General features: G+C 49.7%; 10 protein-coding genes across 10 annotated transcripts; 7 read left to right on the forward strand and 3 right to left on the reverse strand.

Annotated features, from left to right (window-relative positions):
• Positions 1-54: 54 nt before the first annotated feature.
• On the forward strand, positions 55-1,740 carry F9C07_1400 (putative epoxide hydrolase; the record flags this gene model as incomplete). The annotated part of the gene is made up of 8 exons (XM_071508075.1): positions 55-275; positions 343-476; positions 538-810; positions 866-874; positions 929-1,118; positions 1,195-1,315; positions 1,386-1,532; positions 1,582-1,740. The coding sequence occupies 8 exons, from the start codon at positions 55-57 to the stop codon at positions 1,666-1,668; spliced, it is 1,182 nt and encodes a 393-aa protein (XP_071365858.1). The 3' UTR covers positions 1,669-1,740.
• Positions 1,652-3,462, forward strand: F9C07_1096864 (uncharacterized protein). The gene is made up of 2 exons (XM_041288240.2): positions 1,652-2,240; positions 2,359-3,462. Exons 1-2 carry the CDS (start codon positions 2,144-2,146, stop codon positions 3,240-3,242), a joined length of 981 nt encoding a protein of 326 aa, XP_041140595.1. The 5' UTR covers positions 1,652-2,143; the 3' UTR covers positions 3,243-3,462.
• Positions 2,219-12,527, reverse strand: F9C07_2279651 (uncharacterized protein). Its single transcript, XM_041288226.2, has 5 exons — positions 11,000-12,527; positions 10,479-10,942; positions 9,979-10,409; positions 9,719-9,919; positions 2,219-9,657 (listed from the first exon to the last, which is right to left on the reverse strand). The coding sequence occupies exons 3-5, from the start codon at positions 10,092-10,094 to the stop codon at positions 5,700-5,702; spliced, it is 4,275 nt and encodes a 1,424-aa protein (XP_041140592.1). The 5' UTR covers positions 10,095-10,409; positions 10,479-10,942; positions 11,000-12,527; the 3' UTR covers positions 2,219-5,699.
• F9C07_1402 (Vps51/Vps67-domain-containing protein) lies at positions 3,683-4,558 on the reverse strand (the record flags this gene model as incomplete). The annotated part of the gene is made up of 1 exon (XM_041284019.1): positions 3,683-4,558. One exon carries the CDS (start codon positions 4,556-4,558, stop codon positions 3,683-3,685), a length of 876 nt encoding a protein of 291 aa, XP_041140594.1.
• Positions 4,793-5,524, forward strand: F9C07_1403 (putative RecQ-mediated genome instability protein; the record flags this gene model as incomplete). The annotated part of the gene is made up of 1 exon (XM_041284025.1): positions 4,793-5,524. The coding sequence occupies one exon, from the start codon at positions 4,793-4,795 to the stop codon at positions 5,522-5,524; it is 732 nt and encodes a 243-aa protein (XP_041140593.1).
• On the forward strand, positions 10,559-13,029 carry F9C07_1405 (putative glycosyl hydrolase; the record flags this gene model as incomplete). The annotated part of the gene is made up of 4 exons (XM_041288239.1): positions 10,559-10,942; positions 11,000-11,931; positions 11,983-12,301; positions 12,370-13,029. 4 exons carry the CDS (start codon positions 10,559-10,561, stop codon positions 13,027-13,029), a joined length of 2,295 nt encoding a protein of 764 aa, XP_041140591.1.
• Positions 13,030-14,029: 1,000 nt separating this feature from the next.
• F9C07_2219099 (armadillo-type protein) lies at positions 14,030-18,375 on the forward strand (the record flags this gene model as incomplete). Its single annotated transcript, XM_071509705.1, has 7 exons — positions 14,030-15,817; positions 15,876-16,100; positions 16,156-16,259; positions 16,315-16,573; positions 16,627-16,769; positions 16,823-17,421; positions 17,475-18,375. 7 exons carry the CDS (start codon positions 14,030-14,032, stop codon positions 18,146-18,148), a joined length of 3,792 nt encoding a protein of 1,263 aa, XP_071365859.1. The 3' UTR covers positions 18,149-18,375.
• On the reverse strand, positions 18,376-19,366 carry F9C07_2279654 (putative NADH-ubiquinone oxidoreductase subunit GRIM-19). The gene is made up of 4 exons (XM_041288225.2): positions 19,232-19,366; positions 18,979-19,085; positions 18,751-18,903; positions 18,376-18,691 (listed from the first exon to the last, which is right to left on the reverse strand). The coding sequence occupies exons 1-4, from the start codon at positions 19,280-19,282 to the stop codon at positions 18,643-18,645; spliced, it is 360 nt and encodes a 119-aa protein (XP_041140589.1). The 5' UTR covers positions 19,283-19,366; the 3' UTR covers positions 18,376-18,642.
• F9C07_2279655 (tRNA m(1)G methyltransferase domain-containing protein) lies at positions 19,367-20,946 on the forward strand. Its single transcript, XM_041284028.2, has one exon. The coding sequence runs from the start codon at positions 19,549-19,551 to the stop codon at positions 20,740-20,742; it is 1,194 nt and encodes a 397-aa protein (XP_041140588.1). The 5' UTR covers positions 19,367-19,548; the 3' UTR covers positions 20,743-20,946.
• On the forward strand, positions 20,947-23,027 carry F9C07_2139219 (VID27 cytoplasmic protein-domain-containing protein). The gene is made up of 2 exons (XM_071509165.1): positions 20,947-21,221; positions 21,391-23,027. Exons 1-2 carry the CDS (start codon positions 21,203-21,205, stop codon positions 22,962-22,964), a joined length of 1,593 nt encoding a protein of 530 aa, XP_071365860.1. The 5' UTR covers positions 20,947-21,202; the 3' UTR covers positions 22,965-23,027.
• The last annotated feature ends 1,344 nt before the right edge of the window (positions 23,028-24,371 follow it).

Raw genomic sequence — 24,371 nt, forward strand, 5'->3', positions numbered from 1 at the left:
TCTATATTCTCTACCACTTCACACAGTATTTCTGCGACCGTAGATAGACAAGCCATGTCTGTACCGTTCAGCCAATTCCCCCCCACGGCGAGGATTACCCCACACGCCTTCAAGGTGTCCATTCCTCAGGAACAGCTTACCGATCTCCACACATTGGTAAAGCTATCAAAGCTAGGCCCTCGGACATACGAGAATTCTCACCCAGACGCCCGCTTCGGCATCACTTCCGTATGGCTCACCGAGATCCGAGAAAAATGGCTTAATGACTTCGATTGGTATCATTCTCGACTGAATAGACTCAAGTACCCACTTTCTCCAGAGCCGAGACCTGACTCCGCGTAGGAAAGCATGCGAAGCTCGGATCAACGACTTCCCTCAATTCAAAACCGAGATTGAAGATATCCAGCTGCATTTCGCAGCCCTCTTCTCCGAGAAACCGGATGCAGTGCCCATCGTGCTGCTTCATGGATGGCCTGGTATTGTAACATCTCTATCTGTTAGGTTTGTTTTGTAGACTCACAGGGCGTTGCTATACAGGAAGCTTCTTGGAATTTCTTCCTCTGCTCCAGCTGTTCCGGGATGAGTTCACTCCCAGCACCCTGCCGTATCATCTCATAGTCCCGTCTCTGCCGGGCTATGGCTTCTCTTCTGGTCCTCCAGTGGATAGGAACTATACCACTCACGATGCCGCTCGAGTCATCGACAAATTGATGAAGGACCTGGGATTCGAAAGCGGGTATATTGCCCAAGGAGGCGATATCGGAAGCCGGGTATCAAGATTTCTGGCAGTAGACCATGACAGCTGTAAAGGTTCGTGTTATCTGTCGAGCTATGTTTGGTTTCTCGAACGCTAACCACTGCACAGCGGTTCATTGTAAGTGATTCCGTACACTCAACATTAGTATTACCTTGAGACCAACTGGAGAAGTGAACTTCTGTGCGATAGCGACACCCCCAAAGGGAGTACCTGAGGAGAGCCTCACTGCCTCCGAGAAGAAAGGACTCGGGCGAAGACAGGAATTCCTGACCTCGGGCCTCGCATATGCTTTTGAGCATGCCACTAGACCAAGTACCATCGGGCATATCCTCTCTTCAAGCCCTCTTGCTTTGCTCGCATGGTATGTCACATACACATGGTTTCCGTTGGTAGGAAAGGGAAGACGGGCGAAAAGTAATAGTCTGACCGAGGTCTAGGATCGGAGAGAAATTCCTCACCTGGGTAGACGAGCCTCTTCCCTCCCAGACGATTCTGGAGTTTGTCACTCTGTATTGGCTGACTGACACGTTTCCTCGAGGGATTTACCCTTATCGAGAGGTATGAGTCGAAGACTGGTTTCGAGTTCGTAGGTTATCTGTTAGTGCTAATGCCTGGTTACCACCCATAGGAACTTCCCATATCCCCGGAAGGGAATCCCCTGCGGTACATTCATAAACCACTTGGGTTTTCCTATTTCCCTGTTGAACTTTTCCCCGTGCCCAAGAGCTGGGTTGAGACGACGGGGAATTTGGTCTTTTGGAGGGAACACCAACGGGTATGTGCATCGTATTGAGAGAGAGATCAATCTACTTACTATTGTTTAGGGAGGGCATTTCGCGGCTCTTGAGAAACCTAAGGAGTTAAAGGCTGACTTGGCGGAGTTTGTGGAGCAGATTTGGAGTAGTATATAAATGGGGAAGTTTTTCGGTAGTTTCGATTATTTATCTCTATCGGCGGAAATTTCAATCTACCCATTTATGAGTATGCAGGTGATATAGTCACGTTAATCATCCAGTCAGCTAGTCGTGTGTGTAATCAATACAAGATACTTCACATACACAAAGGATTGTAATAAACCAAGTTCAGTCTCACTACTCCGTAAAGTGATACTAAATCCCCCAAAATACCAACTAAAAGATACCCCACATCACACCACAGCAGATCACCCACTAGAAAGCTCTAGCTCCAAGCTATCGTGACAGGTGGGACTCACTAAACAAATAAATACAATAATCCAACCACAACCACCATGTCCAACACATCGCAAAACCAATCCTCACGACATCATTCCACGCCGAGAATTCTAACCATATCTTAGCACACCCTCCACTTCTATACACCAAATCAAATACCATACACAATCATCTTCTCCAGAACTCAACCACCATGCCACGAGCAAAACCACCGCAGCGCCAAACGCGCACTACTGATATGTCTATAATCGATAGCAATGAGTACTTTTCTGACGAGTCGAGTTTTTATGGTTCGTATATATCTCTTCCTATATCCTGCCTATACTAGTAGTTTATCTGTTTACAATATGACATCATCCCTCACTCCCAAACAACAACAAAGACAATGAACTAACCAGAAACCAAAAGGCTCCGAAGACGAAAAATCCCGTCTAGAGTACCTTTCCCAAACCTACGACCCAGAACCCTACTGGGAAAACATCCATCCAAAGCTCTATTCCACAATCCAACACGACTCCCTCGCAGCCTCTAAACAACAACCCATCCCAGAAACCAACCCCACAACCAACAAACCCAAAACACACCCCAACACCAATATCCAATTCGAGCCTGAAACACCAACATCCACGACCTTCCACAACGCCCGAAAACCCAACGAGGCTGTTCAGGACTTCCTTACCCGGTTACCGCCTTCTGTGACGGCGTCGGCGGATGTTGGGCCGTGGATCTATGTCGATAATCCCGGTGCAGGGCAGGAGGAGAAGGATATTGCGGGGTTGGTTGGTCGGGGGACGGAGATGTTGAGGGCGTTTGAGGCGAAAAAGGTTACTATTGAGGTGGAGATGGAGGGGGCGTCTGCGCTGGCGAGGGGCCGGAAGTTGGTGCCGTTGCGGCGGGGGTTGGAGGGGGAGATTTTTGCGTTGGCCAGGGAGACTGGGGTGGTTTCGGGGAAGTGGATGTTGTTTCTTGGGGAGGAGGTTGTCGATCGTGTTTGGGGGATTGTTGTGGAGGAGACGGTGGAGGGGAGGTTGGGCGTTGCGGCGAAGGTGGCCACGCGTGAAGAGGGTGGGAAGGCGAGGTTGTTGGCTATCTATACAAAGGATTTTGGGGATGTGGAGGATGTGCGGAGGGTTTTGGAGAGGTTGGTGGAGGTGGGATTGGTCAAGAGGGAGGAGAGGCCCATTTATTATAAGTGTGATGCTTATACTTATCTGGAGATTACGAGTGGGAATTCGTATGGCTTGAAGGCGAGTCTGTTTTCTAGTAGGGAGGTTCTGGAGAGAAAGGTTTGATTTGGTTTGTTCTGGGCTGATGTATTGTATATCTATGCATCTGATATGTGCAATGATTGATGATCATGACGTTATGATCGGTCTGAGCTGCTTCTGCTCGCTGTCTGTATTTAACGTGATATGAGGTTGTGATTGTTGAGTTTAAGCCTGGATATGGCTGGTGCTTCCAAGCTCGACTTTCTCCTGGGCTTTCCCTTAATATCGAAGTGATGCCCGCAGCTGAACTAGGAACTATCCCGAGCCAGCAGTTGCTAGACGTGCCTAGAAGGTTTTCATGTTCGATCAACATGACCCTGCCGAGCAGTACTGGGCTATCCCGGTCTGTCAACAGCAGTGGATAGGGTTGATAGCCCAGCCTGAAAGCGTCCTTTCAGAGGCCAGCCGGCGAGCATTCGCAAAGGTAGCCCGCTGCGATAATCGGTTGTGACACAGTCAATCCTTCAGGAAGCTTCATCGCTCTTCTCCATAACCTTCTCACAAGCGTCCCGGAGCTCCTGGACACCTTTCACACCCTCCCACTTCTTGAGCAGCTCCCGCACCTCCTCCCAGTCTTTCTCAGCTTCCTCCCGACTGCCGTCCGCAACAAGCTTCTCCAGACGAGCCGGCGTACCAAGCACCCATCTCACCGTCTCCTTCTCAGCCTTCTTGCGCTCCACCTCATCCGACGCTTTCGCCTCCTTCATTCGCCGTCTCTGCTCCTCCCCCTCCTGAATCAAACCCCCAGCCGTCTCCGCCACAAAAGCAATAGCCGGTCCCAAGGTCTTGGTCATAGTCAACGGTGCCCCGCGATCATCCATACTCTGCCGCATCTTCCCAATGGTCTCCACCGCCCGAATCAACTTCGAATAGTTATCATAGACAAGCGCCTTGCGCTCACTATCCAGCGTTTTAATATCCCCGACGAGCGTATTCTCCGCCTTCAGCACCGTCGACAGCGACGACGTAGCTAGGAGATGATTGACGTAGCGCTGGGCATCGAAATCGGGACTATCGAGTTCCGTCCCGGTCTGGACAACGGAAGGATTCGAGGTGTCTGCTGCGTCTGTGGGTCGGGGGATGCTGCGGGATCGTCTGGTTCCTGGCGTTTCTGCTGCCGAGGGTTTGAGATTGTAGTAGTCGCGGAGGGCGGCGCGGTTGCGGCGTGGGTGGAGGGAAGGTGAGACGGCGCGAGCTGTGGAGGGGGTCGAGCTGGCGCTGAGGCCTGGACCGACGTTTGTGTTGAGAGTGTCGAGAGATGGTCGGCGGGAGGATGCTGGGGTGGGCGAGTGGGCGCGTGAGGAGGTAATTGATGGGCGGGGCGAGGAGATGGTGGACATTTTGATAAATTGAGGGAGTCTAGTGAGTGTGTAGGTTCTGTATACTCATATATAAACACAATGGAGAGGTAAAGAGAGAAAGAGAGGAGTGGTCTCAAGCTAAAAGAACAGCTAAGGTCAGGAGGTTAAGCGGTGGTCCGTTCCCCGGATTTTGTTCCGCAGCGGAATGAAAATCAATTTAATTTCATTAACTACATACAATACATAACCCACTTCATTCCTAGGTCCTAAGTAATGGCCAACTCAGAAGAACAAATCGCCCTCCAGCTTCTGAGCACCAAGTCACTCCCGGTCTCAGCAGCATGGCTCAATAACTTCGTTGCCTCAACCGCGCACCAGCGCAACGTGCCTCTCTCGGCCTTGGCCCAAACTGCGTTATTCCGCATCCTCGCCTCGGATTTCAGAGATTCTCTCTCCACACGAACACCATCGTCACTCCTGCCCGTCGACATCTTCGATCCCACCGTACAAGAAAGGCAACTCCAAGGCTCGATCCCTGTCCAAGTCCTCGATATCGAAGACATCGGCACAGGTCTTTGGAGCCAAGTAGAAGCCATTGAGCGCGTGGAACGTGGAGAGGCGATTCGAGGACGGGAGATAGTGCGGACGATTAACGTGGACGAAGACCCGGAGCAGAGTGCGGAGGGAACCGGTGGTAATACTGCTTCTGCGCAGCCAGAGACTGGAAATAGCAATGGCCCGCACCGGTTGGTCGTTCAGGATGCGGCGGGGACGAAAGCGGTTGCTATCGAGTTGAAGCGTGTTAACGGCATTGCGCTAGGGAAACTGCCCATTGGGGCTAAACTAGTGTTGCGCAATGCGACGGTGGCGCGTGGGATGGTGTTGTTGACACCTGAATCTGTGACGCTTCTTGGGGGAAAGATTGATTCCTTGGACCAGACGTGGAAAGAGGGAAGGAAGGAGAGATTGGTAGCAAGAATCACGGAAATGCAGGGACAGCAGTAGGCTTGAGAACGGAATGGTCCGGTTTACGATTACATGGCCTGTCTTTGAGTAGTATCTGAGGTATGTCGGGATACTTCTATTTCATCACTCGTGCTCTAACTATAGTAGACATCTTGCAGGATGATCTGCTCGACTATCTACAAGCGCAACTTCTTGTTACGTGGAAGCCATCACATTAGTTTGTTGCAGACACCGTGTGATTTAGTTCTTCCCACCCATGCTGTTTCCATGGTGCAATCATAATCGACCGGAGCGCATCACTCGCCTTTCCGGTTTGTGCATATGCGGTAGACAGGTCAACTGCGTCAAGGTTGCCCTGGGGTGGAACGCTACGCAAAGCTCTCTTGACGCCCATCTCCGCGGGATAGGGTTCATCGGAGGCTGCTGCTAATTCCATCCAACCTTGAGGCTGATAAGGTGATCTCATCACGGCTGCCGCAGCTTCCCCAACACGTCTTGTCTCCTCGGGAACCCCAGAGTTATCGGTGAATCCTAAGGTAGACATGGCTGTTAAAAGCTTGACCAACTTAGTCTGTTCGTGAATCTCAATATCGTCTCTCGTGATCATGCTCTGCAAGTCAGATTGGACGGCCTCAATGGCGTCCTGGTCGGAATCAAGGATCGCAATGGCACCCAGTAAGGTGACAGCCCCGACATGTTCGGGGTTGTTCTCAACACAGTCAAATAGCTGTTGGCGAGCCACGGCCCGTTCCTCCTCGCCACCTTTAGCCCATAGCACTTGTGCGAGAAGACATACCACTTCAGGCGCGTTGTCCGCTTCCTGGAGAGCGTCACGGAACATATCAATCGCACTGTCCATGTTCCGTAGATAATAATGCGCCAGGCCCGCTGTCAAGTGGGCTGACAAGCGAAGCTTGCTGTTCGTTTCAGGATCGAACTTCTCGGCATCTTCTTCCCCTGATAGCATGAGCGCTGTCTCTGCCTTTTCAGCAGCTTCCTCGAATTCATGACGTGCAAGGAGTACACGAGCAATATCCGCGTTTGCCTGGGCGAATCGAGAGAGGGCCGACGCTGACTCGGACACCTCGTATTCTGCCTCTACAGCGGTACAGAGGGTCCGTAGACTGGCTTCTGCGTCTGATATTTCGCCAATTCTCTCAGCCAAAAGAGAGGATAGATGCACGAAGGGTAAATCGGATGGGTCCTGCGAAGAGAGCTGGTGAAGTGCAAAGAACGGTTGAATCAGCGCTGAAACCTCGTTCGAAGCCGAAGAGTCTGACATAAGATGATCGAACAAGCTTAACGTGTACTGCTTCTTAGGCAATGGGGCTGACGAGTTGGAGATATCAAAGGCGTGCTCAAACAGACCCCTGGCTTCCCGCGGGTCACCAAATAGAAGGGCAAGGAAGCCTTGTCCAATCCAGGCTTGGGAATTGTCTGGATCTGTAGATTGCGCACGAGTAAAGGCTTCATTTGCAAGCTGGATGTCATTGTGGATCAGGTAAAGTGCCCCCAGGTTGGTCCAAACTTGCGCAGTTCTGTCGTTAAGATGGAGACTTCTGACAAAGGCATGCTGTGCTACCTTCGGGCTCATACTTGTAGTCGCTACACCAAGGGCGTTCCAGAATTCAGAGTTCCCAGCCTCTAGCTCAATGGCCCGTTTGAAGCATCGGATTGCCGCCTTCAAAAATTTCCGCGACTGCCTCTTGCCTGGTGTGCTCGTAGACACTTGCATACATCTGAACGCCCTGTATTCGGACCAACCAAGATTGTACCAAGCAACCGCCTGAGCATGAATGTCCTGTGCTGACACATGGATGGCGCGCTTGTATGCCAGAATCGAGGCGTACATACATTTATCTGATGGGCTGCAGGCCTCATCATCTGTATTTTTCAATTCCGAGAGACGATCTTGTCCGACGTCATCCACATCTGTAAGGATGTCGAAAACTGCAGACTCAAGCTGGGTAGAGAGTAGTTTCTGTACTTCGTTTAATGGGGCTCTTGCAGTCTTCGACTTGACATAGGAGAAGACTGAGCATGCATCTCCTACACCCTTCCATAGATTGAAGATGTCGACTCTTTCCAGGGCTAGGGATGTTGCTACCAGAATCGCTTTACGGGCCAGTCCAATGCAGTCGTTAAAAAGACCCAGATCAAGGCTCTTCCAAGAGCTTTCCGTGAGTGTATGGAGTAGTGCAATAGACACGCCGATTTCATTCGGATGGATACTTAGAACATCCTCGTATCTCGCAATAGCATCGTCGTATTCTCCAAGCTCCCGCTTGACATTCGCCAGCATGTACCGTGCGAACCAGACTTGTTCCTTATCTGAGTTGGAGAGGGAGTCCTCCAACTGTTGGGCATGCTCGAAGGCTTTCGTAGCGGCAATGTAACGGCCAGAATGGTGGTAGCTCTCTCCTAGGCCGACCCATGAATGATAGTCGCCCGGTGACAGTCGCAAAGCTGCCTGGAAGGAGACGATACTCTTCGCATATTGTTGCTTGTTGATCTGGACAGTGCCCAAAGCAGCATACGGCCAGCTGTAACCCCGTCGTTTCGAGCCCGGTGCAGGTTTAGCTTTTCCGGAGTCCACAACACGCTGTGACACAGCTTCAACAAGATCCCACTCTTTTTGATCTGCAAATGCCTTTGCGAGCCGTTCAGCTGCTTCAATCTCGGATGGTGACAGCTCAAAGGCTTTGTGAAAACATCTTCGCGCCCTACCTTTGTCCCTCTTGTAATCGGCGTAGAATAGTCCGAGACTAGTGTAAGCGGGCGCGTAGTTTATGTTGGTCTGGATTGACGCAAGGAAATTAGCGTAGGCGCCATTGCGGTCCTTGCGTGCGCCAGGCGATGGATCCAACTCCCACTGACAATAACCAATACGATAAAAAGTTTCCGATTTAAAATCTCTATTTTCCAGATCCGAATTTTGTAGTTCTTCAAGCACATCTTGGAGCCCGTGAAGTCCGGATGTAAGATCACCTGTCAGTGCCTTGCTCCAGGACAACTCGGCACGAACCTTGAGGTTCGATGGGTCTCGTTCCAGAGCACGCTCCAGGAAATTGACGGCCTCGGTATAATCTTCGTCTACTTTGAGGATAAGACCAATTCCAAGTAGACAGCTCGTGGATTTTGGGTTTCTTTTTAGGATTTCTTCGAAGATAATTTTGGCCTCAGGGTGGTTCCGGGGCGACTGATAGTAGATCAAGGCGTTTGCAAGAGCGATATTCATACAATCGGTTGTCTTTTGAAGCTTCATTCCAGTTGTTTTGACCAGATCTTGAATGTTGCGAAGTCCTTTTCGAGAAACATCCACAACGCTCTCGTACTCTTCAAGGGTCAAGTAAAATTCACCCAAGATGCGATGCGCAACAATTGAGGATCCGGACATTTCAAGTCCTTCGACCATCAGCAGAACACTGTCTTGAACACCGAGTTCATTGGTCTCATCATTTTCATCCTCGGCCTCCTGTTCCTTTGCCTTAGTATCTTTGTCCTTCTCCTTGGAGTCTTTGGGCTTCTTTGGAAATGGTGAAAGGTTGCTGGCCAAGAAACCTTTCAGGACTTTAGTAAGCCCCGCTTCTGGAAAGAATTCGATAAATTCCTCTAGGAAATTGCGATCCCACTCTGAGAAGTTTTGAATATCTTGCCATTCAAGATAGATTCTCCATGCCAGCTCGAAGGGGTGCTTGATAATGACCATGTCACGAGCTGCCGCCCACACCTCCTCGCGCTTCGCCTTCTTTTCGTTTGTCGGAAGAACGGCGAGAACATCGCAGCCCCGCTCTATTATCTTCTCTTCATATGTACGCCGGACCTCATCGTCATGGCTCCAGTCCACGATTCCGCGATACAGCTGTTCGAGTTCGCTACGTCTGAAGGCCTCCCTCTTCACTTCCAAGGTGACTTGCTCAATGCGCGCACCCAGTCGTGTACGCCTTTCTCCTATCTCCCTGTTTATGAATTCTTTTTCTTCGGCTTCGGTCATCTCTATCAGGCGAAGATATGTATGCGCAGGGTGCGGGATGAAACCCTCTAGGATATCGTAGATAGGACTCGACGGCAAATGTAGTTCGAGGGCCTTTCGACATTGAGACCGTGTGCCATTTTTCTTTGTAAATTTAATATATTTGTCTACGATTTCTTCGCAGCGTCGACTGTCATTTCTGGAGAGGGGTCAACTTGTGTTCTATCAAACGGTCAGAAGTGAGACAATGGTAAACCTACGCTTCACCAAGGATCTGGCAAAGCTTTATGACCGCCTCGCGATAGGAGTCTAGCCTGCTGTTTCCTTGCTTCTCATACAGACTGATCAGCCCTTGCCATGCTATCTTGTCATTCTCTTTCGCACGGGTTGCTGCGAGGTAGGCGTTCTCCGCATCTTTTGTCTTGTTGAGTTTATCGAGCGCAAGCCCTAAAAAAACGTTCCTAAAGGACAAATTTATGTCAGCGACAGGTATTAATAGAGTAGAGACCGGGTTACATACGCGTGGTAGTTTTGAGGTTCCTGTTGCACAAGAGCTTTGGCTTTCTCGGCCGCAAGCTCGAAATCTTTCGAGTCCAGTGCTGTTCGCACCGCTTTCAGGGCTGCCTTACTTGACATCCTAGCTCAATTGCCGCATAGCCTTGCGCTAGCAGTCAGACAAAAGTACCTGGCAGAATCGCAGGCAAACAAACGAGCGACAGTTGAGAAGAAAGCCAAGTTAGGCAAATGTTCGGTTTGTGGGGAAGCCGAGCGGGCGGCGTGGTGATACGTCAGAGGGCCGATCTCGTGGCCGCTTATCTCCCCAGACCGTAAGCGCCCATCCGTCCATCTACTCACCCTTACAGCGCTTGGGGAGCGGTGTGAACTGAGCTCTGGATCTTTTATTCCTTCCGAGACCCTACAGACTGTATTTCTTCGGGTCGCTGTAGGGAGGTAAGCGTCGATCTCATCAGCAATGTATCATTGTTGAGCTATTCCCTACTAACTTATCAGCTCCCATAGGTCCCAGGCTAGCCTTCTATTCTATGCTATTTAAATCAAAACAAATTGATTCATAGTTCTACTCGCTATTTCAAACAATCATGGGAGCTCCCCGGCTTCGGATCGAAGGCGCAACCTTCAAAGACCCAAATAATCGAGAAATTACGCTTAGAGGCATCAATGTCGCCGGAGAATCCAAATACCCCAAGAGCCCTGATACCCCTTCTTATGTGCCCGACAAGTTCTTTGAGACAGATGACGTTTCATTCGTTGGTCGCCCGTTCTCGCTGGATGACGCACATACACACTTCGCAAGGCTACGGAAATGGGGCTACAATACCATAAGATATATTTTCACCTGGGAGGCTATAGAACACGCAGGTCCTGGGAAGTATGACGATGAATGGATTTCTTTCACCATTGAAGTCCTTCGAATTGCGAAGCAATACCAATTCTATGTGTTCATGGACCCTCATCAGGATGTGGTATAGTTCCCTTCTGCCGTGCTTAATGCCGAGTGCGCGGTTACTGACAGCATCCAGTGGTCCAGATTGTCAGGAGGATCCGGTGCACCAGGGTGGACTCTCTATGCAGCGGGACTTAACCCAAGAACTTTCAAGAAGACCGAAGCTGCTCTTGTCCAAAACACATATGACAATCCGGCAGAGTTTCCGAAGATGATCTGGAGTACAAATTACACCCGTCTTGTCTGCCAGACCATGTTCACCCTGTTCTGGGCTGGTCGAGACTTTGCACCCAAGGCAATCATCAATGGTGTGAACATCCAAGAATACCTTCAGGGTCACTTCATCGCTGCTTGCCGATATTTCGCGCAGAAGATCCACGAGGCCGGTGATCTGGAAAATGAAGTAGTTATCGGATGGGAAAGCTTGAATGAGCCCCATAGAGGACTTATTGGTGTTCAGGACATATCAGTGGTTCCGCCTGACCAACAACTCCAGTTAGGGACATCCCCTACTGCTTTCCAGGCAATGTTGACTGGATCTGGACGAGCTTGCGAGGAGACGACGTGGGCGTTCGGTGGCTTTGGCCCTCACCAGACTGGTCGGGAACTCGTGGACCCTGAGGGTGAGTCCGCATGGCTGCCTGCGAGCTATGATGATCACAAATATGGTTGGAAAAGAGATCCGGAATGGAAATTAGGCGAGTGTCTATGGGCACAGCACGGCGTCTGGGATCCGTCAACAGACCGACTACTCAGAAAAGATTATTTCGCTAAGAAACCCCAAAGCGGCGAACCATTGAATTACGATGTCTTCACGAACACATATTTTATGGAGCATTATAGGGCGTACAAGGATGCCATTAGAAGTGTATGGCCCGAGTCCATCATGCTTTGCCAGCCCCCTGTCATGGAAGTACCCCCCGATCTCAAGGGATCATTCGATGACGATCCCAACATGATTCATGCCGTACACTACTACGATGGCCTGACATTGTTGACAAAGCATTGGTAAGCCCTGTTGCATTGCAGTTCGTTAGCACCCCACTAATCATTCTTCAGGAATCGACTATACAACGTTGATGTAATTGGCGTGCTTCGTGGGAAATATCTCGCCCCAGCATTTGCTGTGAAGATTGGGGAGACGGCGATCCGGAATTGTCTGCGTGACCAGCTCAAGTATCTCCGAGAGGAGAGTTTACGATTTATGGGAAACCATCCCATGATCTTTACGGAGATCGGAATCCCCTACGACATGGATGACAAACACGCGTACAAAACTGGCGATTATAGTAGCCAGATTAGTGCAATGGATGCCAACCATTTTGCCCTGGAAGGCAGCACTGCCAATGGCTTTACACTGTGGCTTTACACAACACAGGTAAGGGACCCTCTTTATTCCAAGCTGAAACGTTTCCTCGAGCATCCAATGGCTGATTCATGCTTCAGAACAATCATGAATGGGGCGATAACTGGAACGGCGAGGACCTCTCGATCTACTCCCTCGACGACCCCGAGCTGCCGAGCGGTAAGCTGTTAGCGATTGAAAGCGCATCACATTCGCGGTCTGACCCTCATTCTCCAGCCTATTCAGAGAGTCACAGTAACATGGAAGATGAACATGTGGGACCTTCGAATCTGAAAGACGCGCTTCGACCAGCCTCTATCACTTCCGAACTTTCTTCTCTTCAGCTCTCCAAAGACCAGACAGGCTTTCGCGCCGCGGAGGCCTACATTCGACCAAGCCCGATTTTCACCAACGGCTCTCTCACGCACCATGGCTTCGACTTACGGAATTGCACCTTCACCATGTCATTAGTGGCCAAAGAAAAGGCCGTGAGAGGGGATCAACCCACCGAGATCTATTTGCCAGATTTCCACTTTCCGGATATACAATCCGTAGTCTCTGTCAGCAGTGGGGAGTGGACAATCGACCATGCAGAGATTGACTCTGTGAAAATCCAACGACTTCGGTGGTGGCACCCAGATGGAAAACAGGAAATCAAGATTCAAGGAGTCAAACGCAAGCCAGGCGACTTGACCAAAGTCTCCGGAGAGGATTTAACCTATCTGGAACAATGCCAACGTGGAGCCTGTACTATCATGTAGGGGGATTGAACTTAGAGTTTACTCAGTTTTGACTGAGGTTGGCGCATTGGGAGTTAAGAATTTTCTTTTTTCATTATTGATGCGTCGAATCATGGGCATTTTGTTCTTTGATTATATACTTTTCTTTGACATTGTTTTCTCCGATTGAATAAAGGGGAAAAGAATGTCAATGATTTAAACTTTCTTGATGATCAGATAACAAGCGTCAGGGGTAACGACTCGAAGTAGGCTAGAGGCTGAACCAGAATGAGAAATCGATTTAATGAAGCAAACGTGATGTTGGCCGAATGGAAATTAATCAATTTAATTGTTATGTGATGATTCACTCGTTTTGCGTCTGTGAATCATGTTGACCCGAGTCGACTATAGAAACTGAAGAAGAGAGAGAGTATAAATAGGAAGCGGTGTGGGCGGAACCCCTCCGACAGTCGGTGTGGTGATTGGAGCGGCAGCGCGTGGAAAATTCAGTGAAAGCATCTGAAAGGGTAAAAGGTGGGCGGGCGTTTGCCTGATTATTCCTACTTTTGGTTCCCTCTTTCCCAATCACAACAACGCCCGCCTCCTGTCTTAGAAAACTACTACTAGTCTCCCAGCCTTGAAGCTCTTCCTTTGGAGTGGTCTATATTGACCTCCCCAGTGTTGTTAATCCCTCATTTAAGAATCATTTTCCGGGGGCGGGATTCCGAACAGGCAGGAAACACCGAGCCGGACGTGCGCAGTTGCTCTTCTGGACCGTGGTCCGCCCGCTGGAACTATTTGATCACGGGTACTTGTTGATGATCTGCTGCACCTCGTTCGATCCTGTCAAACAAAACTTAAAAAAGACAGGCTAAAAAGAAAAAGGATAAAAAGAAAAAAGGACCGAAAAAAAGTCAAGGGCTTGTACAAAGCCTAGATCATGATTTGATTGCTCCAACAACTACTTAGAAGGAATTGAAGCAATCATTACTGGATCACTAAACAAGCCCCCGGTCAATTTCAGGGTCGGGACTAGTCGAAAATGACTACCGAAGAAGATCTGTCGGAGAGCCGCATCGCAGACATCGTTCGCGCTCTGGAGCTCATCCACAATCCGTCATCCACCAATGAGCTCAGAAGGGAGGCGTTGACGTTTGTTGAGTCGCAAAAGGAAAGCAAATCCGCTGCGCGCAACGGCTTTGTGCTGGCATCCCGGGAACAAAACGATCCCTTAGTCCGCTATTTTGGTCTGACTCTCTTGGACCATGTCTTGCGGCACACCTCTTTCACGGGTTCCGCGCAAGTGGTCGAGCTGAGGGAGCTGGTCCTCAAGCTTGCAGAGTCCATCCGACCTGAGGATCCTGCATATCTCCGCAACAAAATCCCGCAACTATGGGCGGAGATCGCGAAAAGGAGCTGGGGCTTGGACTGGATTGAAATGGATCAGGCGCTTGCCCAATTTTGGGGAGCTAGTCTGGTGCACAAAGAGTTGGTTCTCTCCATTCTAGAAACTCTATCGGAGGACATCTTCTACCGGGAAGATACCGTTTCCTCGTTGCGAGGAACAGACCTCAACCGAGCTCTGGTTGAGATTTTTACGCCGCTGTCGGTTTTTGAAGAGGTGTATCCGAAAAGGGATAACCACGTCGCGCTACGGTACGGCTCTGATGGCTGGCTGCCACGAATCTGCGAGTTCCTCCAATATTGTGTTGAGAACCTGCAAAATTCAAAACAAGCGAAAGATGCAGCGCTCAAAGCACTTGCAGCTCTGAAGTCTGTTCTGTTATGGGCCATTCCTAAGGCCATTATTTCCTCAAACTGTGTCCCTGCTATTGCTAGAGCTTTCACATGTTCAGATGAGCAGGTATTATTGGCTGCCGTCGAAGCCTTGCACTCGTTGTATAGCAGATCCAACATGGATATGGAGAGTTTCCAACCTCTTGTACATCTGATGTACGAGACCGAGTCTCTAGACATTATGCAGAAATTATACCAATGGTCAATCGTGGGACCTGACGACATTGACGATACCCGATACATGATCTCAAAGAAGCTGTCCGAAATGCTGTCGTACATCGCAGGGTTCTTGGAGGAGAAGGGGTTTTCTCTAGAGAGCGCTCATGGCATGAATTTGCCTTTCTTCTTTCACTTGACAATAAGTGTTATTCAGCATCAGAGTTTGATGGTCTCGATCCCCGTCCTCCACGTGTGGTCCAAACTGTTAGCTTCTGAAAGAATAGGAAACACTGATCTGGTTACCGGCTTGATTCCTTCGCTACTAGAGATCTGCACTCAACGGCTGGTCCGTTGGGAGGCCCTACCAACGGATTCTGATGATCCCACAGTAGCATTTTTAAATGACGATATCGACACTGTCCCGGAAAGACATGCTTTTGTGGGCAATTACCGCAGATACTGCTCGTCAATTATCGAAACGATCGTCCAGAAGCGGCCACAGGAAGCCATCCCCCATATCCTGTCAGGCGTTGATACTAATTTGAACAACCTCTACAATGGAGTTGAGCCTTTCAACGGTGTGTTTGGCTCTGGGAACAGTGAAAATTCCGCGCTAACGTTCAAAACAGCAAAATCTTTCTCAAAGAGCTCAATTCCCCTGATGCGCGCCGATACACAGTTTGCCGTCGTAGAAGCAACTCTTAAGGGGTATAACAAATGGGTGTCCGCCCACGGCAAAATGCCCCAGCAAGATGTCAGTACTATCAGCTTCACCACATGGCATCCCACTGATAAGCAACAGGAGCAAAAACGCAGTGATCTGGAGGGTATTCTGGAGAAATGGGCTTTCTCATTAATGCAGCGGAGCTTCGAGGTTTGATTGTGCAACTAATAGGGATGGTCGGACACCACATAGCTAACTGGGGATTCAGGACCCGATTCTCAAGCAGAGAGTCATCAAACTTATTGTTGATATCTCATCAAAGGCCCTCGACAAGACCCCTAGCTTTGCGCTTAAAGTCCTCGAATATATTCTCATGACCCGACTTCCTGATCAGCCCGAGTTTCCTGCCTACTCTGAGGCCGTGAAAGAACTGCATGGCTTATCCAGCCATGAGCTCAGGCGCCTCGCAATGCGCTATTCGGAGTATTTCGCCGTAAGTTCAGAGCAGATAAGACCTTTATAGAAAACGGAACTAATAAGGTATGGAGACTTTCTACGACGTACTGGAACCGAAAGTCAAGGAGATCAGCCTCGCCAATCGGGTAGATGACAAACTCCAAATGGAGCTTACCTCCATTCTTCTCATAATCATGTATTGACCATAACGTTATCTACCGTTCTAAACGTGTCCATACTAACCCTGCTAGGCAACGCGCGAATAACGTGGAACCGTTTCTACGCCAGTCCCGCTTGGCATCGTTTATAGAGCCTATAAGGCAGGCTTGGCAAGACGAAGAGTTCCGGCAGATGAGCTCCTCTTTTGAAGGATTTTGCTCCATGCTTGGACTACAGAGCGTTGGACCGTTCATGCAAGCTCAACAGGCCCAGAAGTTGGAGGACTGGGCGTCCGTGCCTCTTGACAGTGAGGGTAAGCGGATCCAGGAAGAGATGACTAGAAAGTTCCAGGTAATTCAAATATGAGCCGTGACAGCCTGAATAGAATCTAACAAGCATGCTAGCAACTGCCCTTGAGAGGCACGAAGACGATGCTAGCTGTCTCCACGGATAAGCTCAAAAAGAATGAGCCAGCATACGAGCTGGCGTGCAATGTCTGGCATGAGACTATTCCAATTATATTGCCGACATTGCTAGAGCTTGTCAGGTAAGCTGGCTCAACCACTACATCCTAAACCACATAGCTAAACTACCGCGCAGCAATGCACATGCCTTTCACAATCCGGCCAACTGGGGCGGTCTGCCTAGTGAAATGCAGACTGTCGTTGAGCGCATCCTAACCGACAGATTCTGGCAAGCAGGCATATCTACTGGTAGCCGGGATGAGTTTTACGCTAAAATAACCGCATCACGGGCATCGCTTGAAGGCTTTGCATCCTCAGTCAGAGGTAAGATCAGGGCAGTTAGAGAATCCTGCTACTCGATGCTGTATAGCATGAGTAGACTACGAGAGCACTTCTACGGGTTTGCGGAACTTCCAGGGCCTTTGTCCCAAGCCCTATTCAAGGACTCATCCTGCCTTTCTTCACACCAGTTCTCTGTGCTTCTCAATATTTCGAGATGCTTAATTGACGATTGTCCCGTTCGCTTCCGTGGTCACTTCTTACCTCCGATGCTGGCAACCTTATTCACCAACATCGATAAGAAGGTTACATCAGAATGGGCTATAATCGAACAACAGAGGGAAGGTCTTGCTGATGCAGATCTGACTGATGAAATGAAATCCGAAAGTATCCTTCGACAGCTGACATATTCTGCGGTAATCATGGTGGCGAGCCTTCTGGACCCACAGAGAGGAGGTAAGTGACCACACCCTTATACCCTGCCTCTTCAGCTAACACTCCAATGATAGACCCTGATGAGGAACCTGCGGACCCAAGCGCACCACATCCCCAACCTGCGCTCTCCGACTCCATACGTCATTTCGTCCTCTCCTCCCCGGAGATCTTTGAGCCTTTGATGCTCTTCTGTACCCATGCGCTTCGTATGCGTGATACCCGATGCTGCAGCATCATTACACGCGTTATCCGGTCCATTCTACAGGACTTCGCCCCTCCCAATAACTCTCCAACAACAGTCCAAATCCGTGAATTCATATGCTCGGAGGTTCTTAAAGCATGCATTACGTCCGTTCATGAGCCCTACTTCGTCGACATGCAAAAGGACCTTGCCCAGCTTATCTCCTCAATTTGGGTTCTCTATGGATCGAGCACGCCCACACCACGCTCTGTGATTCTCAGCCTGCCTGGCATGGATGAGCAGAGGGTAGCAATGACAGAAGCTTCCCTAGTTAGATCTACCGCTGCGCGCCAACAGCGAGCTCTCATTCTAGATCTTTTAGAAGGTCTGAGAGGCGTCAGCATCGCCGAGCAAGGAAAGATTCTGGGCTCGCGAGAGGAACGCCGCAAGGCCCGCAGCGCTCTACAGGAGAGATACATGACCGCCGAGATGGAAGGCCAGCAAAACAACAAGGTTGATATTAATGACGGACCGGACCTGACCGGTGTGGCGGATATGTTTGGTTAGAAGGGCTCCTGCGTATATACTAGATAATGACTGCCTCTTTCACACGCTTCTGTATAGTACGACGGTTCGCGCCACCCCTTCCGTTGACAACCCAATTTCCTTGATACTGGCTTTCTGGCTTTTCTGGACACAAAGATAGAGAGCACCATTAAAAATATTCATAGAAAGTACAATCTACTTATCAAAATATATTCAATACCGGTGGCCCCTGCTCATTCTGAACAGCCCTTACTTTCTGTGTCGAATAGATCTTGGAATTCTTTTTTAAACCAGTAAAAAAACACATATTGCAAACTAACCACTCTCCTTCAGACGGTATATCTACATCATACAGTGCGCCCTCCAGCTTTCCTATCGTCTTATTGATCTAACAGGCCCCGCACAGAGACTCCGAATTGTGTTGTAACCATAAATCAGGACCCGTCCACCGAAGTGCTCAATCAAGCATGCAAGTTTAACATAAACGAATCCAAACACATGACAATTGCAATCGCTTATTGAGTGACTTTAGTGGGTGTGTATACGAAGGTAGGGCGGACGAAGCTGCAGAAGTCAGGAATCAGTACTTGCACCGACAAGTGAAAGGAAAGAGAGAATCGTACCGCTCAGTGTTGTAGACCTTGGACTCAGAGCCCAAGAGCTCCTTCTCGCGGGCCTTGTCGGCGAAGTGACGACGGACCTGGTCACGGTCCTCTTCGGCCTGGAGGAGAGGGAGGATGTGGAGACGGCCCCAGACCTTTTCGCGGGCAAGTTCACTATTCAAGTCAATTGTAATCAGCCACTGTGCATCTTTTTGTGTCCGATCCGGGGGAAAGCGGTGGGTTACGTACTTTTGTTCGCGGATACCGTGGAATAGCTTGTAGTAGCCGTAGCCCATTAAAAGGTGCATACCGACGAGGTAGGTGATAGGGCGGAAACCACGGGCGGGGATGTTACGCTATCGAGCATGTTAGTCATGGGCATCATTGAGGCAGGTCCACGGCGGCAATGGAGCGTGATAGGTGAGGCGATTCAAGTAGACACTGCCCATGATTCCAGGGCAATTGAACACCCACGCTGGGAAACGGATAATTGCGCGCATACCTTGTACTGCACTGGCCCGTAGCCCCCAACGGGGGGCATATCCTGAGGCATTTTGACGACTGACGGACACAGCAGCCTTCAATGTAGTCTTGGGATATCCGTAGGGAAGATCCGCCGATGATGCTCGACGAAGTTGGAGTGGTAGTCACGTGCAGAGGCTTTGGTTTGGTAATGCGGGCTGCGATGCCGCTCATTGGTTGCTGGGGATTTTTTGGTGCTTGCTCCCGGAGCGTCGGAGCTTGGCTTTCTCTCTAATTTTGAGAAATTACGACACTGTCACGGAGGATATTTATTCGGATAGTTGCTAATATAGCACAATGGAGGACGAGGAAAGGCCCAGGAAATACCCAAAATTGAGCAATGACGAGGGGCAGGAGGGCTCGGAACCTACAATGACTGGAGCTGTGGGATCTGTTCCCCACGAGGACGCCGCGCAGCCCACTACGCAGAACGATGTCGCAACAGTAGCGAATGGTACCGATGATAAGCCAAAGGATGGACAGCAAGCCGTGGATGAAAGCAAAGATGATGCGCCCAAAGTATCGAAGAGACAATTGAAGAAACTCCGTCGCAGAGAACAGTGGGATGCGCAGAAGGAACAGCGCAAGACTATCCGAAAAGAAAAAACGGCCGCAAAGAAACAACGAAAACGCGAGGCATTGAACCAGGCAAGGCAGGAAGGTGGTCAAGAAGCCGTAGACCAGCTTCTCCAGACGTGGCAGTCGAGCCGGCAGAAGTTCAAGCAATCGACTTTGCTACCGATCACCCTCGTCATGGACTGTGGCTACGATGACTTGATGCTAGAAAAGGAACGGATTTCCCTCTCATCACAGCTTACAAGGTCTTACTCCGATAATAGGGGAGCGCCCTTCCGTGCTCATATGGTGGTCTCCTCTTTCAATAAATTGCTCAAGGAGCGTTTCGATACAACGCTAGCAAAGTCATATAATAATTGGCAAGGAATCCGTTTCATGGAAGAGGATTTCGCGCATGCTGCAGAACAGGCTAAGGAATGGATGAAGGAGCCTAAGGGAGGTCAGCTGGCAGGCATGTTTGCTAACAAGACGGACGCAACGCCTGAAGACGGAGAGATTGTGTACCTCAGCAGCGACAGCCCAAACACACTGACGGAATTAAAGCCATACAGTACATACATTATCGGAGGGCTGGTGGACAAAAACCGTCATAAAGCGATTTGCTACAAAACGGCAGTGGAAAAGGGAATCAAGACCGCTAAATTACCCATTGGGGATTACATTCAAATGGCCTCGCGCCAAGTATTGGCGACTAACCACGTTGTGGAGATTATGATCCGATGGCTGGAACTCGGAGATTGGGGCGAAGCCTTCATGAAAGTCATTCCTCGGAGAAAGGGTGGTACATTGAAGGACTCTGAGCGAGGCTCGGAAGATCCATCACAGGAAGGCGATGTTGTCGACGCTGATTCGGATGAAGAACCGGGACCTGGTGAAAGAGAAGATGAAGCTGCTGCTCCTCGCACCGACCCTTGATACTATATGGAAGAAAAAAACTCTAATGAATGTAAATATTAAAATGTCGATGTTCTGCTCATGCAAAGCACTATACTGTACATATAAGCACGTGACTGAATGGCACGTTTCAGCCACATGGCTAGAACGCCACAGCGCCACAGTGGTTGCCACTGACGATCGATGACGGAAGATCAACACAAACAACTTTTCCTCACTTTTTACCAAACAAGACAAGGAGTTCTTGAGATCGGAGAGTCCAGTCTCCCTTGCTTCAGTGAATATCACTTGTGCCATCGTTTGTACCGTCATCATCTTGGTGATGGTCCTCTTCTTTTGATATTATCTCCTTTTTCTTTGTCTTCTTTTCCCTTCGTAGTCGTCCTCCTCCACCTCCCATCTTACTTTCCTCCCGAACCCTGTTCTTTTCCACCCCTGGAGTAAACAGCCGCTGTTGCTCAGACAGCCAGAAATCGCAGTCATGTTTATGATCCGCAACGGTAAGAGCCTACTTCTCCTTCCTCCACTTTTCCCTTTATCAGCCCCTCTTTTCATCTCCAATCTCTATTACCCCGCCATCCACCCCTCCTTCACTGTACAACCTCCCTCTGGTTTTACTTCCCCTTAACCTCGCTATCTGAAACTAACACATTATCTCTTGGCTTCTAGTGAGCAAGTTTCTCTTCGGCGATACTTCCAAAGAGTCTATCATCGAGATCCCTCAGGGCGAGCTTTATCTAGTCCGGCCTCTGTCACCCAAGGGGTACTCGGAACTTATCTTCAAGGACGCGGCTGCGTCGATCCGGCGTACCGGACAGGAGTACCAATATCAACTTGTTATCCAGAGAGCCTACGAGGAGGGTGAGGAAGAGCTAAGCGCCGACGAAGACGAGCAAGGTGGTGCCGATAACCTCGACAAGGACGAGAAGATCTTCCTTCTTGACGAAGCTTTGCACTTCCGCACTGAAGTCCGCGAAGGGGGCGCTAAGGTTCTGGCCTGGAGAGACCTGAGCGGTGATATCGGCGACCTATACGAATTTGTTTGTGACCCATCTGTGCCGTCGGATAAGATCCCTACTTTTGAGTTGGCTGCCTTCCAGTGCCAGTACGAGCGGAAATACCGACAAAGCGCTCAAAAGGCAACCGAGCAAGATCTTCAACAGTTCTCGTACCAAGAGGAGAAGCCCATCCCCTCCGCGAGCCCTATTGCATCACCAACCAAATCTCGCGCTCACTCGCTTACTTCTGGAGATTCGGCCGCTGCGATGGCTAAGGATGTTGAGTATCAGAAGTCCAAGGGACACATCAAGCCAGCTGATAACGGAGAGGAGTCTACTGTGGCACCGCCATCGGTAGAGCAGCCTGAAGCCAAGGAAATTCTTGCGAAGGAGAAGGCTGAACTGCATATGTTTGACTTCCCAAGTGGAACTTTCGTTATTCAAGATGCCGATGTAACTGCCACTGTGTCTGAGATCGGCAACTGGCAGTATTGGCTTCAAATCAGTGGTAATGAGAAAGAATGGCTAGGACAGGCTGTTGTCGCAGATATCAACCCTGTCTTTAACTTTGAATATCTTTCCTTTATCTTTAATCACTACACTGAGGATGGCTCCGCATACTCTTGGCTCCTACGATTCAAAGACCAAGAAACCGAGGAACGCTTCCAGGAGGGTCTGATGCAGGCGCTTTGGGAACAGCTGAACGAGATGAAATGGGTCAAGGTAAAGGAGGACGACCGGGAGTATGTTCTGGATGCGTTCCAGGACCTTACCATGGAGGACGCAGCCGACAACCGGGAAGAAGAAGAGGAGGAGGAAGAGGAGGAAGAAGATGAAGACCAGCATGACGGTCAACGCAGTGAACACTATGACAGTGATGAAGAGGAGGATGATGTGGTTACACGCGACGATGACGGCAATGTCAACTCACAACTTGCAGTCGGTTACAAGCACGATAGGTCGTTTGTTGTCCGTGGTTCCAAGATCGGTGTCTTCAAACACACGGCAGACAACAACCTTGAGTTCTCTACCACTATCTCGAAGGTGGAGACACCAAACGGCAAGCTGTTCAGCCCCAAGAAGGTTATGTTGCATGCCGAGGATTCCAACATGATTCTTCAGAACAGTGAAAACCCTAACTCTCTCTATCGCATGGACCTGGAGTATGGTAAGATTGTCGACGAGTGGAACGTTCACGACGATATTCCTGTCAACACATTTGCACCAGAAACCGTAAGTCTTTAACACCAAACATTTATATCTGAATCTCTTCTGACTGTCCTAGAAATTTTCCCAAATGACCAATGCTCAAACCTTCGTCGGAGCGTCTCACAATGCGCTGTACCGGATTGATCCCCGTCTGGCAGGCAGCAAACTTGTCGATGCGGATTTGAAGCAGTATGCCAGCAAGAACGACTTCTCGTCCGTTGCCACGACTGAGAAAGGATACATCGCAGTCGCTTCGAACAAGGGAGATATTCGCATGTTCGACCGCCTAGGAATCAATGCCAAGACTCATATTCCTGCACTGGGCGAACCTATCATTGGTCTAGATGTGTCCGCCGATGGCCGCTGGGTTCTGGCTACATGTCGTACCTACCTTCTTCTCATTGACTCGCTGCAGAAAGAAGGCAAGAACGAAGGCAAGCTTGGTTTCGAGCGTTCGTTCGGCAAAGACTCCAAGCCCCAACCTCGTCGTCTTGGTCTTCAGCCAGCACATGTTGCACAGTTCCAGCATGAAACCAAGAAGCCTCTCGCTTTCACCCCAGCTCGCTTTAATACCGGGGTTGATTCACAAGAGACGTCGATCATCACGGCAACGGGTCCGTTCATCGTCACATGGAGCATGAAGAAGGTGCTTGCTGGACGCAAGGATCCCTACACGATCAAGCGGTACTCTGAAGAGGTCATGGCAGACAACTTCCGATTTGGTTCTGACAAGAACGTCATTGTCGCTTTGCCGAACGAGGTCAACATGGTCGCAAAGAGAGCTCTCCAGAAGCCCACTCGCGAAAGTATTGCAGGGCCCCCCGTCACCCCAAGCCGTCGGAGCACGCGGTGGGGCAGCCGTTTGGGACGAGATGATATTGTCAACTCGCCATACTAAACGTCCTGACCCGTTCTCTAGTCAAGTGACTTTGACTTATTTCATTGCCTCGGTTTTTCCTTTTCTTGTACACTGCATACCCCTTTTGTCTTCCTTTTGCTTTTCTTTTTCTCTTTACAGCTTTTTTTCTTTTAATAATTTCTAGACCCTTGTGTTCTCGCACCGCTTCTATGATATACTCGTGCAATTTCCGGTACGATATGCTATGGATGATCTTCCTCCTAGCGGCGATATGGCAGCTTACGAATGAGATGGAAATGGTGGAGCTGAATCATGGTGTTGCATTTTCGAGATAAATCTCCAGTAATACTTGAGTACGAATTATGAATTTCAGGTGAAGTAATGAGTGCTATATCTATTACCAGAGAGACAACCACTCTCGCTGTATAAAGTATGTATCGGTCGTAGAGCAGGAGAAACTTTTCTCTTTGCTATCATTTTGGAAACTATGTAAGATTCAACAGCGGTGCATAACACGATGAGACCAGCCACACCGTGCACGGGTATTATAAGTAGATAGACATGTCCAAACGGCTCGACAAAGA

This window comes from Aspergillus flavus, chromosome 1 (assembly GCF_009017415.1).
Source record: "Aspergillus flavus chromosome 1, complete sequence".
NCBI classification, from domain to species: domain Eukaryota; kingdom Fungi; phylum Ascomycota; class Eurotiomycetes; order Eurotiales; family Aspergillaceae; genus Aspergillus; species Aspergillus flavus.